Genomic DNA, 13,829 nt, shown 5'->3' with positions numbered 1-13,829 from the left:
ACCAAATATTACCGGTAAATGTTCTGGGCAGCTTCCAACCAAATATTAAAAACAATACAGGATCAGACATTAAAAACTTCCCATCACAGGACAGGCACAGGTGACAGCTTCATGAATTAAGAGTTGGAAGGGATGAGGCTGCTAGGAACCTGAGTGAAGACATTTCTGTCCTCTTTCTGGTGCCTACAACATTGTGCAACTTGAAACACAGGGTGGTGAATTTTGCTTCTCAAATGTCCACATTCTAAGGTATTGCAGCAGGTTGTTGGTTAAGCCGCCCTGAAGCAGCAGTTACTCACACACACAACTGCTGTGTGCAAAGGGGGTAAGCATCCAACCTGCCCATGACTCCTGTAGGTACATTCCTCATCCCTATGTTATCATGAGTTGTTTTGGAACAGCTTGCCCTAGGACTCCATCTCTGGGTGTGCATCACCGGAGAAGACCAAAGAGCTTGCAATAAAAGAGAAATGGAAGCTACTGCTATTTGACCAACATCCTGTTTAAGAAATACAATGGCCCTGGGTTCATAATAATATTTCTTTTTAGAAATGCTCTCTGCAGCCCCAAGTTACTGAAGGAGCTACTGTTTCTTCAGTTACACCTGTTTAGAGATTCCTTTTCTTTCTCTCTCCATAGGAACCTTTGGCCAAGCCGAACCTTGGGAAATTTTTACCCCATCCTCCTGGAAACATCCCATGGTTCCTTATGAAATCCTGATCGATCCTCAAAGTATGCCCATTCACCATGTGCTAGAAGGCAAGCCCTCCGATTTGCAGCTCACAGAGCAAGAGAAGAGAACTCAGGATCCTGCCACACCTAAGGTTTGTATATCAACTGCAGTGGTGCAGTTAATAGGGGGAGGCTATGAGCTACATCCTGCCCCCACCAGTTTCTTATGCATGCCTTTGTCTGTGTTATGAAAGCACCGCTAGTCAATGCAAAATGAGCAAGTTGAATCATTTTATTTTCCTGCATCTCCAGCGATTCTTGCTGGGGCAATGTTTCTGTTAAGGTCCTGCTTTTTCCTTTAAAGGGAGCAATCCTATGGTCCTTGGGATAGTTCTCTGGGCCCAGAGGATTTTGCAATTTCCCTTTCTGATGGCAGAGAGAGCAAAGAATTCTGGGAGCATATAAGGTACAGTGAGATAAGCATGAGGTTTGCAGGTGGTGCTGTGGTCTAAACCAAAGAGCCTAGGGCTTGCTGATCAGAAGGTTGGCGGTCAAATCCCTTCGACGGGGTGAGCTCCTGTTGTTTGGTCCCTGCTCCTGCCCACCTAGCAGTTTGAAAAGCATGTCAAAGTGCAATAGATAAATAGGTACTGCTCCGGCGGGAAGGTAAACAGTGTTTCCGTGCCCTGCTCTGGTTCACCAGAAGCGGCTTAGTCATGCTGGCCACATGACCTGGAAGCTGTCTGCGGACAAATGCCGGCTCCCTCGGATGAGCACCGCAACCCCAGACCTAACGGTCAGGGGTACCTTTACCTAAGATAAGCACAAAGAAATCCTAAGGCAGCCACGACCACACCTTGTCATTCAGTAGATGCTAAATGCACCTCTCTGGCCTATTAAAATTAATATGTACATCCAGGAGGGAGGAAAAACCTGTTAACTGTGTACCATGCTGAAAGAGCAACTTAAAAGGCAGATTTTGGCAATGAAACCTTGGAGAATGATTTAACAGCGTGCAAAGTACAGAATGGAAATGGCTGCCATCTGATTGGGTACCAGCCTTATGCCATCTGCTTCAGTATGGATTCTCCAACATAGCAGCTCCCGAAACTTCCATGGCGGAAGATTCAAGAGCAGCAGCAGCAGCAGCACCGGCTGCTATTGCTATTCTAACAGCAGTTAAGGTGTATGAATAATGCAGTGGCTGTTCTTCTGCTTTCGGCAGGAAGCAATCGTTAATCCCCGGCTCTCCCTGGCTCCAGTTACCAGCGAGGACATTCAAGATGAAATTAGCAAGCGTCTTTATGCAAACACTTCAAGCAGGAGGTAAGCGGGAAGCCCAGGTTGGCAAGTAAATTGACGGCATTTCCAAAGCATTTTCTCTTCCCACCTGCAACTTCCTTTCCCCACCCCCTAGGTTGAAGCATGAGCGATCCAAGCGTTTAAACAGGCGGGTTAGCCACGGGGGACCCAACACTTACCGCACAATCAACTATTATGAAATTGACAGTTTCCCGGGAAACTGCCGGAAGCCTGATTTGTCTGTTCTTGGTACAGACATTTTCAGTGCTAATTACAAAGGAGCAGCCGAGTAGCAAGAAACTGAGCCCGTCATTTGCCAAGTCACTGGAACCAAGGCCTGCTTAAAAGTCCTGGTGTAATTTCTTCTGTTGGACTATTCCCCACCCTTCAGCTAAACTTGCAAAGAATTTTCCTGACCACAATCCTCCTCTTTAAAGCTAACAGTGTTGCTGTTCTGTTGTCTCATCTCACGGATACATATCTCTGCTCAAACGGACGACAAAAACATTGACAGCCAGTATAACGCAAACTAGAGTTTAGCAGGTATGTTTCACTTTTTTTTACCGTGAGAGAGACTTAATTCTTCCATTGGAAACTGTTGGCTTTGGGTCTAGGTTCAAGTCATAATTTGGGTAGATGCATGGAAAATCAGTGAGACTTAAGTTAGACATGGCTAATTTACGCCCTAGTGGTTTCATACTTGGACTGGTGGCTTCATCTAGTCCACTGAGCCGTAAGTATTTAATTTTCTATTCAGAAAGTATTTATGTGCTATTAACAGTTAGTTTCTAGCATAGCCTTGCTCTTGGAAGCCGAGTAAAACCAACACTGTAAAAAACCAGACCATTTCAATGAACTTTATTAAAGCTCACTAAAGGCACCACAAGAACTTACAACAGGATCAGTTTAACCTTCATTCAGCTTTTTCACACATGAAAGCGACTTGTTGAGCAAGAGACTGAACTTAAGCAATTCTGCATGCTGCTTCACATATTCCTTCTAATTTTATAGTCTAGCAAGTATTATGGACAATGGGTACAAAGAACATTTTCTTCTACGTTTTGGTTTTCGTGTATGCCTTTGACTGAATGTCTTTTGCCAGTGGAAGAAACGTATCAAAAATGGAGAAGAAAGGAAAAACTACCTTGGTGTCTACAAAAGCTCTAGCTGCAACCCTTTCAAAAGGAGCAATACCTTTTGTAACATTCCCTTGATATTAAGTAGCCTTAACTGATTACAAAAGGTTAAATTCCCGCACAGAAGATTTTGTTAAGTGTTCACAATTCCACAGGAATCTGAAAGTTACCAAGGCAATTTTCCTTTTAGGATTATCATGATCTCAACTTCTACTGTTTCAATATATTCGTTCCCCAAATTATATAACAGAACTCAAAACTCTTTAAAACAAATTATAAATACCTCCCCTCAAACATTACATTACCCCCATATCACATAATACACCTGAAGTCTTTTCTCATGATGAAGCTGCTCATTGAAATGCATTGGGTCTAGTCGAGGTCCATGTTAACTGGGCTCTCGTTTATGTGACAGTCGCCATTTTGCTGCACTGTCTCAATGTTCTTAATCTCTTCCAGCTCTTCGTTTTTATGATTAGGCGATGGTTCTGGTGGCGCTTCCTGTTTGGGAGAGTCTACCTTTGGCTTGGGTTGAGTTACAATGGGCTCACACAAGCTGTGCAGCTCCTAAAACAGAAAATAAAAAAACAAAAAAATATATTAATGCAGTTGTCCAATAAGTATAAACTACTGCCTTATTTTAGCTCAGTCAACCTGATGTGCTTGAAAAGAAACCGCTCTGTTTAGGCCAGAAGCTAGTTTACTGCGATAACCTGGCTGATGGCAGAAACATGCAGCCCTGCATCTCCTCTCTTGCTCCCCATAACATCTAGTACTGTATTTTTCGCCCTATAGAATGCACCGTCCCATAAGGCGCACCTAGTTTTTTGGGGGGGAAATAAAGGGGAAAAAATTATTTCCCCCCCAGGCGCGGGGCTGGGGCGGCCCGAGCTTCCCCCGACCCCAGCCCCCAAACAGGTTGGCTCTCTGCAAGCCGTGGGAGCCCAGCGCTGGCTCCCGCTGCTTGCTGAGAGGTCCGTGAAGCCTCCAGGCTTCAGCGAAAGCCTGCATTCGCCCCATAGGACGCACACACATTTCCCCTTCATTTTTGGAGGGGGAAAAGTGCGTCCTATAGGGCGAAAAATATGGTAATACAAAGTGCATCCAAGATGTCACCATGCTCAAAACCTTCCCCCTCTCAGAAGTGGCAGCCAATAAGTGCAGAGAGGAAAGGATGTATCTTTAATCCTATGCCGTGCACCAGCAATGGGGAACCTACGGCCCTCGTGATTCTGTTGGATCTTCCATCAGCTACTAGCCAACATGGCCAATAGCCAAGGACGTAATCCAGCGACGTCTGGAAGGCCGCAGCCCTGCAATATCTCAACATCTATGCCTGCATTAGTTTACCCTGCTCTGTCCCTTTGTCTTCAAAATGAACTTCACCTAGGCTCGTCTATCCTGGGAGATGAACCATCAGAAAGTGTTTCTATGCCATGATTAACACTTACCCTCAGCTTTCCTTTGATCTCACTCACACACACGACAGGATCCTGATCTAGACTTTGCTTTGCTTGGGCGTTCCGAATGTTGTGTAGCCATTCCATTGTGTCACGGACACATTTTTCTACTTTGCTGATCTCAGTTTCGTCAATATGGAGGTACTTCTCATCCTGAAACACAGAATAATGCACTAAATTGGAGATTATGTTTTCCCTGGCACCCTCAAGCTGATGAAGAAGTAATATCCTATATCTGATGCTTATCCTAGGATGTCAGTTATGAACCTTGGTTCCCGACAACCAAGAACTCGGAAGTAAGTGTTCCGGTTTTCAAACGCTTTTCGTAAGAAGAACGTCTGATGTGGCTGTCGGCTATTGTTTCAGCTAAAGGTTACTAACCCCTGAACTAAGTACTGCTTTGCATAATCCCCTCAAACGGGGTAAACAGGAAAGTGTGAATAATGAGCACTTCCTCTTCTCCCATTTCGGGACTCATGTAAAGAGGGGAGTTGTGTGTCTGGCCCACATTGTTTGAAAACTGCTCTAAGATCTGGCAAATACATGGCCAATGGTCTTCCTTACATTTTACACCCTCCTATGTAAGAAACAAGAGTGGACTATATAATCATTTATGGTGAGATATAAATTCTCAATTATTGGCTATATATAAAAGTACAGGAAGATTCATGCCTGAACTCTGCACTTCGCTAAAAATCATGCAAGGGATAATGGGTATATGATCAGTCTGAGTTTTCTGAGGTTACTCTGGGCCAGCTCTGCCAAAAGATTGCCAAACTCACAACTAGAAACAGGATTTATGATGCTGACATACAAGTTACATCAGGCAGCCAATATTTGATTCAAACATTTTCCCTTGTTTGTTTCTAATTTTTGGTTGACCGTGTGTGTGTGGGGGGGGAAATAATTCTGCTGGGGGAGAAGCTTTTAAGATTCATTATCTCCCAAATAAAAAGGAATTCATATTGCATTAAGATTAGTTTGTGATAACGACAGTTTTAGAAGGAAGATATGGGGAATTTGCTTCATGACAAAACGTGAGGTCTTCATGAAGCTGGAAAATTCTGATGGGACATGGAAATTAAAGAAAAATGCTTATCTGGCCTTAAAACCATACTGAATTTGTGGCCACTACCAAATAAAATCAAATATATTATTAATTTGGAAGACTGGTTGTTGTCTTCAACTTTGCAGTTTTTGCTGGGCTAGTGGCTGAATGAAAATCACCAACTGAGAAAAGCATCTCAGAGGTTTCCCCAAATGTTTTGGACTACAACCCCCATCAGTTGTGGGCCCAACTTTATCTTATTAGATATCAGGCAGCCACCATTCAAACTAAGTTTCAGATAGCAGGCTAAAATGGTTGTTTTTCAGCACCATAAATGCTGCTCTAATATCTTATTTTTTAAATGTTTAAATCTACGTCTTAATTGTTGTACATTGCAGCTTTTAATTCTTGCATCCAGCTTTGTGGATGTACATTTTTACAAACATATTTATAATTCTAAGTTATCAGCTGCTTTGAAGACTAGTCAAAAAGTGGGATATAAATCAACTGAACAAGTAGCAACAACACATCAAATTTGCTCTCAGTAATATCACACACACCTTCTTCCTGTATTCGTCAGTAATCTTGGCATAGTTTTGCGCTTTATGCTGCAACTCATCCAGCAACCTTGGTCGTTCCTCTGCTTCTTGATACCTTGCTTCAATGGGAGTCCCAAATTTCTAGAGAGACCAGAATGATTCACCATACATTCAAGGAAACATTTAGATGACTTATCTACTACCTAAAACACCTACGAAAAGGTCTTTGGCCCCTTGCACTGGATCTTCCTGCCCCCTAAAGTCTCTTCTAGCCCCCCCTACAAAAAAATCCAATAAGTCAAATGTTTATTACAGTTGACTAACCATTAAATAAATGGCAAAATATAAAGTAATACAGAAATCACAGCCGTAGGAGGACCAGCTGTAAAGGCGAATAGTGATGAATTAATCAAAGCAGGTTTGAGAGATGCAGACTATTGAAATGTGGTTTTTACATTTTTCGATTTGCTATGTTATTATGAAATTGTTTTTGTAGTGTTTGGTTGAAATGCATCCCTGCTTCTTTGTTGCAAGCCGCTTTGAGCAGGATTTTGTGTGTGTGTAAAAGCAAATTTACAAATAAAATGAGTGAATGAATGTTCTAATGTTCAGATATATTGCCACCACCTATCCCAGTAATAGAATTATTAGACAGCCCCTGAACCCAGGAAGATATTCATATGGTCTCTTAAGGACCAAGCAGAACACCACCTCATAATGGGATAAATTATACTTTCTCCAATAAACTGGGTTTTCAACTGGTGAGCTGGGACCACCATGCAAATATATGGTAAAAGATTAAAAAGTAGTTCCCCAAATGCATGTTTGGGTTAAAAGTGGGGCCTGGGTCTGAAAAAAATACCTGCTGTAACCCACTGATAAAATCTACAGCAGAGGAATGCGTGGGAGACTGTATTGAGCCCTGAAAGGAATTTAATCAACCCATAACAACTCTTCCTTTCACACCACCTACACCATGAAAGTAACCATACCTTTAACTCAGCCAGTTTGTCCATATAGACCTGTTTAGGCTGGTCCTCTCCTTCCTCATATAGCCAGTCCTCTACCTCTGACAGCAGCATGGAGAAGTGGTGGCGATCCTAAGCAAAAGTCCCAAGAATACGTTTTTGAGATTGCGCCAACCCACCCCCCTGCTACAGGGGAAACTTTACAAAATGTTAACTGGTGCAAAATAAGGCCACACAATCTTGATGGATTGTTGTTGCTGAGGAGAGAAAGGAGCTCCGAGGGAAACCTAACAATGGAGTCCTAAGTGTTCTGGGAAAACTTAAGAGGTTTTCCAGTAAATGTGGAAGCCAGCTCACACGCTGTGTATCTGGCAAAAGGCTTGACACAATACAACCTTCCTGCAGTGAATGACTTCTCAAGGCAAAAAGATCCTCTGAGGTTCAATAGAAGAGTTTGGATTTGATATCTCGCTTTATCACTACTCGAAAGGAGTCTCAAAGCGGCTAACAATCTCCTTTCCCTTACTCCCCCACAACAAACACTCTGTGAGGTGAATGAGGCTGAGAGACTTCAGAGAGGTGTGACTGGCCCAAGGTCACCCAGCAGCTGCATGTGGAGGAGCGGAGACGCGAACCCGGTTCACCAGATTACGAGTCTACCACCCTTAACCACTACACCACACTGGCTCTCTAGACCAGTGTTTCCCAACCTTTTTTTGGCCCTGCCCCACCTAAGCATCTCTAAAATCCTGGTGCCCCCCTTCCCCCGGTGACATATAATTCAGATTATTCAAAAAGTGAACTCCTATTCACATGGAGGTAGCCTTAAAGGCCATTAATTTGGTCTAAACAAGCTTCCAAATTGCCCCCCTTAAAAATCAAATTGCCCCCCTGTGGGGCGTGTGCCCCACATTGGGAACTATGGCTCTAGACGGAATGGAGAGTGGCGGGCTGAGCCCCTTCCACCCCACAAGTAGATTAACACTCCATGTCCCTACCTCACTAGCCTCTACATTCATAACCAGAGTCCTGCTAGGGACCATTCCTTAAAGACTGGCTTGGGCTCCAATTGCTGATCTCCTTTCCATACTGGGCCTTTAAGCCCCATCTGCACCACCTTAAAGTCTTGATGCTCCAGAGCAGACCCAGGGGCTGAATGCAACCCAGCAGGCCCCTCTCTCTGACCCACACAACTCTCCCCAAGCCACGCCCCCCATGAGCCATGCCACACCCTCTGAGTGCCTGTGCTTAACAAACTACAACAATGCCTCTCGCTTGCCTGGATGGAGAAACATGGGGGTGGGGGGGCTGGAAAAACACTGACTATCATGTGGGGACATCTGTTGCCTCTCCTAACCACCATTAGGCATATCCCGCCCCCCAGGACAGAAGGCAGCCCCTTGGATTTGAAGTGTTTCCTCACCTTGCTGTCGAGGCAGCCAACATAAAGAAAGGAGATTTTGATTTCCAAGCAATAGCAAGATTTAAAAATCAACCACCTTGAATTTGAGGGAAGCTCTGACAAACTGACTATCAAAAAGCTTCCTAGAAATAATTTTACACATGTGTTGATACTGGTACCAACTAATCTACTTGTTGCTTTTACAGTCAAATGTACCAAGAGCTGCTGAAATCCACCCCGTTTGTGGAATTTATAATATTTTGAAAACTAGTTGGGATAAGCATTACGATACGCTAAATATTTGAAGCCACTGTTTGATGAATATCTACAGTACTTAACTTCCATTTTGCTAACTATCTCAGAGGCATTCTTGATTAAGGGTGGTACAGAAATATACTGAATAAATGAAGTAATTACCTGCTCACACACAAATTTCTCATATGGTCCGGATAACTTGTCTCTGAAATCATAAACATATTCTTCAACCGCATTCTTTGCATCATTCCTTTCCTTCTCCAGTTTGTCTTGCATAATCATCTTGCCCTATTTGATTAACAAAAACAATTACATTAATTCATCAGATTCTGAAGACCAGGTAACTGTACTTGGCGAAATGAAACACAAAGGCCCTTCAAAGACTTTGTTTACAATACTGTAAATATTAGTGAAACAAATGCAGTACTGTAAAGCTTTTAATTTATTCACATTTTTAAATAGCCACCAATATAATATTAATCTATTATTGCAAGAATTTCTATTATAAAGAAATAGTGAAAGAGAGAAAAAGGTGGGAAAGTGGGGGGGGGGGGAGGAGAGAAAGAGAGGAAAGATGTGTTACACACACACACACACACACACACACACACACACTAATATACTCCCATACATTCTCATAGAAATTGATATAAGAATTTCCCAAAGAATCCTGGGAACTGAGTTTGTTAAGAGAGTTGTTGGGAGACTCCTATTCCCCCTCACAGAGCTACAATTCTCAGAGTTCGCTGGGAAGAGGGACTGATCGCTAAAGCCACTCTGAGAATTTGGAGCTCTGTGAGGGGGAATAGGACTTTCCCAGCAGCTCTCAGAATCCTTAACAAACGACAGTTCCCAAGATTTTTTGGGGGGAAGCCCAAAGTGGTATGACCGGGCCTTAAATGTATAATGCAGATGGGGCCTGAGATTAAGACAAGTGGGACCTGCAACAACAAATAAGGATGTGTGGAGTGCTTCTGGCCAGTGCCCATTCCACCACTGACCATGCATAGCCCTCACAGGGTTGTTTAAGGATCTTGGGTTTCTTTGAGCATGCCAATACTTCCTCCCCACTCTGTGCGTGGGTGGTGACATCTTAGCAACTTAAGGTCTACCATTTGGAAGTTGTGACTGCTATTTGTATATACAATGCCCGACCCTCATTTCACACACCTCCGTTTCAATGTACATGTTGAGCAGGTCTCTTCCGAGTTGCCAGACCAAGTTCGCCTCAATAGGCAGCTCGACATTCTTCACTTTCATCTTGGGCTTTTTCGCTTCGGGAGGCTGGTCGTTCTTCTTTTCGTTTCCCTGGGGCGGACACCAGAGAAAGAACATTGACACATCCCAGACTGGCAGGCGTTTCTCAGAAAGTCTGTTTTTAAATTTCTCGCGCAATCTCAAGCGACCTCGATCCTGCCAACACACGTTGCCAGGAGCGCCAGGTTGCTTAGAGTCTTTTGATGGGAGATTACTTTTATACCAAGTTAATTGAATTTCTACTTTTCCTTCGGCGGAAGGCATTAAAGGGTCACTCACTTTTCTGGCATCTGGGATTTTGTTTTCTTCAGAGGGAGTCTCAGGAGAAGGGGGAGACTGTGACGTCTGCAGACCATCTGTTTGTACCTGGGGCTGAGCTCCAGCCTCATGATTGCCCTGCTGGATAAAGTTCTGAAATGGGAGCCCAGGCACAAATGATGTGAACAGGACATGGACATGGATTCAGTAAGAATCTACAACAAATTTAATGCTCGATAACACACAGGCTGTAAACAAGATACCGCAAGAAGCTTTCCAAAACATATTCTTATTATAAAAAGTCAATTTGCCACTTGTGAGTGCATCACAAATAAGCATTTTGCCAGAGAGAAATCATTTGCAGTCGTCCAGATGTTGCTACACTAAAATGCCCAGCATTCCTGACTGAGGCTGATGGAAATTCAAATCCAAGTAGCCATCCCAATTATTGGAACAACTCCAAAGAGATGATCTACTCTGATAGGTGAATTGTGTACTATATCACAATTTATAATAATTATTAATGTGAATATATTAGTTATTGAATTTGTATATCGCCCTTCACCCAAAGATCACAGGGCAGTTCACAACATAATTCAAAATAATTCATAATTCAATACACAATAAAACAAAATCCAATAACACTCCCTTCCCACAAACGTATTTAAAAGGCCATAGAATGTTCATCAGCCCAAAGGCCTGGTTGTAGAGAAACATTTTTCCCTGGAGCCGAAAGGTAAGTAATGAAGCTGCCAGGGGAGCCTTCCTGGGAAGAGCGTTCGACAATTGGGGACTCATCACGGAAAAGGCCCATTCTTGTGTTGCTGTCTTCTGGATCTCTTCAGGAGGCAGCACACAAAGAGGGGCCTCAGGTGATGATCGCAGTGTCATACGGGGAGAGGTGGCTCTTGAGATATTGTGGTTCTGAGTCATTTAAGGCTTTCTAGGTCAAAAGCAGCGCTTTGAATTGGGCCCGAAACTAACTGGCAGCTGGTGCTGTTGGGCCAGGATTGGTGTACTAGGCTCAAACCATCTTGTCCCCCGTGAGTAACCTGGCTGCCAAGTTCCGCACAGGCTGAAGTTTCTGAACCATCTTCAAAGGCAGCCCTACATATAACACATTGCAGTAATCTAACCTAGAGGTTACTAGAGCGTAGGCAACAGTAGTTAGGCTATCCCTGTTTAGACAGGGGCACGGCTGGGCCACCAGCCGAAGCTGATGGAAGGCATTCCACGCCATTTCTATGGCTGCATACACATTATACCTTTGAACGACATTCTTTCCCTTAATTCACTCCTCACAGAGTTAAAATTCCAAGGAACCCTTAAACTACGGTGCCCAGAATTCTCGGTGTGTTTGGGTGTGTGCGTTTTAAAGGTACAGTGTTTACACAGCCTAATTCTCCCCATAAGGCTGTAGAATTACCTCCCTTCCCATTTTATAGAAAAAGAAAATAGAACAATAAAAAAGCTTCCTCCCTCTTAAGTAATTTTAAAGTATTCCAAGCAGACATACATAGGAATCTGCCTTATACATCATCTGTTCTGACTGGCAATGGTTCTCCAGGGTCACACAAAGGGAACAGCTATCTGAGCTATTTAATTGGGGGTGTCAGGGACTGAACCCCAGCCCTTCAACATGGAAAGAAATGTGCCCTACCACTGAAGGATGGCCATGTATTCCAGGTGAAGAAACCAACTTACATTAATGTCCTCCTCTGAAGGTTTTTGATTCTGAGCATCTACTACAGCCTCAACACTGTGATTTTCATTCTCTTCCTCTTTCATCTGCTCCACCATAGACGCAGTAGAGACACTAAATATGCCATGAGGATTGATGCGAACTTTGACCTTGACTTTAGTTTTCTCCCCATCATTCTGGGCTGCGATATTCTGGATAACGTATTTGCCTTTAAACAAGAGAGTGGTCCCAAAGTTAAGCACGGGAGTCGTAAATTATCCCCCAAACCATCTATTTCTAAAAGGCCCTCAACTATTGAGAGATGCAAGACTAAAAAAGGATGGAAAATTTTCAAACTGTCTAGGACTTTTAATGCTTAAGAGTTGAAGCCAACGTTACTAGATCCAATGGAATGAATGGGCATGAAACTCCATTGCAATTATTGTTATTGTTTCAACAACATTGACACAACCAGTCGGCACTGCAATGTTAAAAAAAATACTGGGGGTGTACACAAAACCCCAGTGCTACTTTTTTTTTTTAAAAAAAAGGAACTTTGTGCAACATTTCTGCAGTATACCACACAGCCAGAGATACAAATCTGCCAATGCCCTGGTTTGTGCAAAGCATTAAACCATAGTTAAAAACGGTTTAATGTAAACCAGCATGTTGGCAAATGTTGCTGAAAAGCTCTCACTTCACTCATTTCCCACTCCTGCTGTTGCCATGCTAAGGAGCAAACAAACCAGGGCAATGCTTGGCGCTACATGCAAACCAGGGCTGGTGGTTTGTTTCAGCCAAACAAATGATGAACAATAAGCCAAGAACAAATCTTGGTTTCCAGTCCTGGTTGGTTTGGCGGGAAACTGCAAGTAATGCCAAGTGAGGCTCTGATTTTGTCTTTCTATCATAACACAGCAAGGGAGGAATGAAATTAGAGTTATGTTAACCAGAGTTTAACATTATGTGCGTACCAGGCCATTATCAGACTAGCAATGCCAATTTTATACGGCTAAACACTGCCAAGGATTGAAATCTTAAGAACTTGGTGGATCAGGCCAGTCCAGCATCCTGTCCTCAGAGTGACCAACCAGATGCAGGATTTGACCACAAGAGCCCTCTCTCCTTCTGTGTTTTCCAGCAACCGGTATATTGTCTGAGAAGGGAACATTCACTTACCAATCATTTTCTCAGGGTAGGGGGTGCCACCGGGATCAGAATAGAAAGCTTGGAGTTCAAATGGGCCTTTTCTGTAAAAAGTCAAGACTTTGGAAAAAGGGGCTGCATGATGCCTGCTGAACACTTCATGAATTCTAGTCAAAACAAAAGAGAGGGAGAACAAGTTAGACATCCGTATTATTTTGAAGCCAACCTTACAGTAGATTGCAATTGGCCCATCACATCTGACCTGCTGTAAAATGTGTATTGCACTTAGTAATAATAATAATAGTAATATTTTATTTATATCCCACCCTCCCCAGCCAAAGCTGGGCTCAGAGCGGCTAACAACAGTAAAAGTAACATAAAATCACAATCAATTAATTGAAATACATTCTAAAATCAAATCAGAATCAAATTAATGGCAACCATTTGGCTAGAGTTCTATGAGGATTACCAAAGGAGGGGGGCAGATTGTGCCTTGGCCAAAGGCCTGGTGGAACAGCTCTGTCTTGCTGGCCCTGCAGAAAGATGTCAAGTCCCGCAGGGCCCTAGTCTCTTGTGACAGAGCGTTCCACCAGACTGGAGCCACAGCCAAAAAAGCCCTGGCTCTGGTTGAGGCCAGCCTAACCTCTCTGTGGCCTGGGACTTCCAAGATGTTTTTGTTTGAAGACCGTAAGGTCCTCCGTGGGA

General features: G+C 43.4%; 2 protein-coding genes across 6 annotated transcripts in view; one reads left to right on the top strand and one right to left on the bottom strand.

Annotated features, from left to right (window-relative positions):
- The window catches only part of LOC308589068 (cilia- and flagella-associated protein 337-like), a 33,079-nt gene extending 29,869 nt beyond the window's left edge, over window positions 1-3,210 (top strand). For 2 of the 3 annotated variants that reach the window (XM_081197899.1, XM_081197898.1), the window contains 3 exons: window positions 640-824; window positions 1,898-1,998; window positions 2,090-3,210. In XM_081197899.1, the coding sequence (XP_081054025.1) occupies window positions 640-824; window positions 1,898-1,998; window positions 2,090-2,267 (464 nt within the window). In that variant the 3' untranslated portion in view covers window positions 2,268-3,210. Of the gene's footprint in view, window positions 1-639; window positions 825-1,897; window positions 1,999-2,089 lie in introns of those variants that run through there. The other variant, XR_014009071.1, reaches the window with a different exon arrangement.
- Window positions 2,817-13,829, bottom strand: part of HSPH1 (heat shock protein family H (Hsp110) member 1) — a gene marked incomplete at its 5' end in the record, with an annotated part of 43,324 nt that continues 32,311 nt past the window's right edge. For 2 of the 3 annotated variants that reach the window (XM_081197905.1, XM_081197907.1), the window contains 9 exons: window positions 2,817-3,677; window positions 4,562-4,723; window positions 6,179-6,298; window positions 7,150-7,257; window positions 8,945-9,070; window positions 9,953-10,090; window positions 10,319-10,450; window positions 12,002-12,207; window positions 13,158-13,291. In XM_081197905.1, the coding sequence (XP_081054031.1) occupies window positions 3,483-3,677; window positions 4,562-4,723; window positions 6,179-6,298; window positions 7,150-7,257; window positions 8,945-9,070; window positions 9,953-10,090; window positions 10,319-10,450; window positions 12,002-12,207; window positions 13,158-13,291 (1,321 nt within the window). In that variant the 3' untranslated portion in view covers window positions 2,817-3,482. The remainder of the gene's footprint in view (window positions 3,678-4,561; window positions 4,724-6,178; window positions 6,299-7,149; window positions 7,258-8,944; window positions 9,071-9,952; window positions 10,091-10,318; window positions 10,451-12,001; window positions 12,208-13,157; window positions 13,292-13,829) is intronic. The other variant, XM_081197906.1, reaches the window with a different exon arrangement.

This window comes from Podarcis bocagei, assembly GCF_964188305.1.
Source record: "Podarcis bocagei genome assembly, chromosome: 6".
In the NCBI taxonomy this organism is placed as follows: domain Eukaryota; kingdom Metazoa; phylum Chordata; class Lepidosauria; order Squamata; family Lacertidae; genus Podarcis; species Podarcis bocagei.
The sequence above is the reverse complement of the archived record's forward strand: the minus strand, read 5'-3'. Positions and strand labels throughout refer to the sequence as shown.